Below are 3839 nucleotides of genomic sequence, written 5' to 3' on the forward strand. Positions count from 1 at the left end.
AGCCCTTGGGGAGTATGCCTGGTTATGTACGCACTGGGAATAAGATATATACAGGTGGCGGCAATGCAATGAGAAAAGGTGTGTATGGCGGGAACACAGGGTTCTTACCGTAGCCGTTGAACACGCCACAACATTTCATTAATCAGCACTAGGTGAAATACTATTTATGTGAAGTACCCTTTTCTACTTTATAATAAACCGGAAATACCACCCAAAGACATCAATGCTTGGACTTAAGATCTTTTGCCGCGCGTTGAGAACACCATGCCATCCATACTGAGGGCTTTAGGATAGCCTCCCCAGGCTGTATCGAATAACTGGTTAACAAATGCAAAAAGAAATTCAGAGTTGATGCGTCAGCTAAATATCTAGTCTGGTGTGAGTAAACCCAACCCTAACCACTGGAGAATCACAACCTCCTATTTAGGGAACAAGCTCACAATCAATGCGGCCGAAGAATTTTTTTAATTCCACACTGCCTTGTCAACACCAGCAGCTACATTACCCAAAATGCAACTCAACCCTGACAGTGGTTCAGACATCTTGTGTGTTATGCAGTATGGCTACTGTGGTTAGTTGCTTACTACAGAGTTCTTCTTTCTCCAAGTCACAACAGGATACATTTGTTCCACAAATGCAGTAGTACTTCCAAACACATTTAACAGACCATGTTCAGAGGGGTAATTGTCAGAGTCCCCTTTATACCTTCACTGCAAGAAGTCAACAACTGCATCCGTCTCTTATTAAGCCGCTCTGGAATATGGTGATGTTGCTTTGATTGGTGGTTTGGGACAAACCCCTCCTTTTTTACCGCGTTAGCAGATAGTTAGTTTTGCCTAAACTCAGATTTAACAGGGCCAGTTCAGTAGCCGATACCTCAAAGAAGCCGTAATAGATTCAACTTACATCTTAGACAGGCCCCAGGTCTTTATTTTAGCTACCGTATTTTAAGCAGGCAAGTGTTTTATTGATTCATACACAATAACTTTTTATGGCAACGTTTTACTAATCATATGTCCTATTCCTCTAAGAATCATACTTAATAACATGAAACACAACTACACATCAGAACAGCAACAGTGTTGTAATCTGCTGTTAAAGGAAATGTAATTTTATTGTTGCTCATTCTCATTCTTTCTGTCATTTTCTTTTAATTTCCCATTTCCTTTCAAGAGGAGCTATTGTTATACAGGGGTGAACGGGTTGAACTTAAATACAAATCAGGTGACAAAGAATGACTTGTCTAAGTTATCCTTTGAATTAGCATAACCACCTATTGGTTTTTTATATGGAGGCTGTGCGTTATTGATTGTTCATGTTGTTCCGTGATGAAGCGATGTGTCCTTTAAGGCTGACCAGTGTCCTCCAGACATGGCACCAAGACCACCGTTTTTCCAGGTTGTGGCTTACGCCATCCCCCCAGTAGGATTGTGATCGCCAACAGCGCTGCTTCTCTACTGATGCAATGCTTCAGTCACAAAGGTCAGCGCTGAGAAAAAACTAAGACATGTGGCAAAGCTTTTCTTGGGAGAATTTGTTACAGAATCCAAGTATATGCTCTTTTGGGTTACAGAACATATATGGCCACTCACACTGAGTGGTATAAACATGTATATATATATATATTTAGAGAGAGAGAGAGGAGAGAGAGAATCAAATTTTGTTTACATATTTGTTTACTATAATTTGTTTAAGACTTTTATTTGGAGCAATTATAAATATTACACTTTTTACTTTACCTTCTATTGCATGGGTGGTCAAATCCATGTTCAATTCACTTTTTTAAAGTTTGAAAAATCCCGGTTCATCACCACTTAAGTCCAGGCGGTGAGGATATGTCTTTCCAATTGGGGTGTCAGGTGTCTCTTGAGTTTTTTCTCCGTCCTCGGCTTTCCCAGGAGAGGAGACCATCATGCAGGTTACCACCCATCCAGAATCCTCTGTTGGTGTGAGCGATGTGACCAGAGCGTCCTATCAAGGAGCCAGGTAAGACCTGGATGCAAACAAGAACTACCGGAAACAACCAAAATATATGCCCTACATACTTTGTTACTCGCTCCTGAAAATGCACTAGCATAAGGTTATGATCCATCTTTGTGAGGTGTAGCCATCTGTAGGAGTCTTCCTTATGAATAAAGGCAATATTTGACAATATACTTTACATCCCACATTTGAAGAATACAAGTAGTTAGTGGCTAGTGGACCTAGAAGTTTCCCAATTGTCAGATCTTCATAGACCATCAAACATTGTCGTTTATACTGAAACCAAACCTTTCTTTTTAGATATTTAAGGGTTGCCGGTCCGACATGTCCAATATTCTCATATGACGTTCAAGGGGTGTAATGTTTGCATGTAAGACCGAGAAGATATGTACTTGCCTTACCCCCATGTTGGTGGGGACATCTAATGCTTATACAGTTTTCCAGGTACGTCTCACAATGTCCAGTGTACAAAATAAAGAATATAACTAATATAATTATTGCTGCACATTATCAACTTTTTAGTGCTGTTTTTTTTATTGTTGGATTATCTAAAAATAGTAGGATGACGATGGCACACACATGGTTATCAATTTTAGGTCTTAAAAGTCTTAAATTTGCTTAAGTATTGTGTTCTAGGTCTTAAATATTTTAAACAGGTCTTAATTTGAATACGTCCATTCTGTGGTGTTGTTTTTGTCACTAGTCCAAATATTGTTCATAATGGTCTTAAAGGTCTTAAAAAGTCTTACATTTGTGTTGGTGAATATCTGGTCAGGCTGTTGTTTTTGCAGGTGAAACAACACAATGCACCTTTTTTTCTTTTTTATTTGCATATTCTAAAATTATATAAAGTACAACAGACTGATTCAGTAAAAAACTTCTTCATAAAAAAAGAAAATGAAAAATCTTTTCATATTTATGCTATCATAGTTAGAATTAAACTATCTGGAATTCAAACATTGCCTAATTAGGTTGTAAAAATTGTAGTTAGCATAACACACCATAACAAAAAGTCTATAAATGATTAAATGGGTTACCTTAAAAACAAATAGAGGGGATGGGACAGTGTGTTTGTGGGGGTGGGATTCTCTATCAGAGACTATTAAACAGCTGCGAGACTCAGAGTCCATCTCATTCCATGTCATGTCGTCCCGGATTCAGATGTGGCTACAGTGGACCTGTGTGTCTTCCTTGACTGGTGTGCGTGGCAAGTCGTTGTCAGGACCGTAAGTCTCTACACCTGAAAAAATGTACTACCTGTGGTTAAATGAATTGATCATGGTAAGGCTTTTATACTGCATATCGTCTGGGTTGGGGTTGTCTCCATCAGATCCGTGAGATGTCTACTGTATGTGTGTCCTGTGTCTGGAGGCATACATGGTAGCCCATTCTCAGTTCTGAATCTGGAGCTGCATACCAAATTCTGTGCGAGTCTCCTGCAGCCATAGAGACGCTGAAATGCAAAGGCACTCTGATGTCCCAAGAGAGGAATACAACCCTTATGAAGGAGATGTACAGTAAAGAATTTCATACCTGCATTAACTTTAAGGTCAGTAAGGTTCCTGATTTGATTCATGTTACAATTTCCACGAAATGTTTTGAAGAAATTGCGTTGGAAAACATTGATGGGATTTCATAACAAATACATAACCACACATAGATTTGTAACAGAAAGCACACAATATGAATAAATAAATTGTGTAAATGGACATCTGCTGTTGTAATAAATTGGGTTTTTTGGGATTTTAGGATTTTAACAATTGAAGATAGAACAGATCAAGTGAAATATTCATAAATCAAATCATTGTTTAATGGGATGTATGACTCTCTTGGTGTCTATAAAATATATTTCTGTC

At 38.5% G+C, this 3839-nt stretch overlaps 1 protein-coding gene across 1 annotated transcript in view; it reads left to right on the forward strand.

Annotated features, from left to right (window-relative positions):
- The first annotated feature begins 510 nt into the window (after positions 1 to 510).
- The window catches only part of LOC116680833 (alpha-2-macroglobulin-like), a 45934-nt gene continuing 42605 nt past the window's right edge, over positions 511 to 3839 (forward strand). The window contains 2 exon segments of the mRNA XM_032509538.1: positions 511 to 571; positions 1899 to 1986. Coding sequence (XP_032365429.1) covers positions 511 to 571; positions 1899 to 1986 — 149 coding nt within the window.

This window comes from Etheostoma spectabile, chromosome 3, assembly GCF_008692095.1.
Source record: "Etheostoma spectabile isolate EspeVRDwgs_2016 chromosome 3, UIUC_Espe_1.0, whole genome shotgun sequence".
NCBI lineage: Eukaryota > Metazoa > Chordata > Actinopteri > Perciformes > Percidae > Etheostoma > Etheostoma spectabile.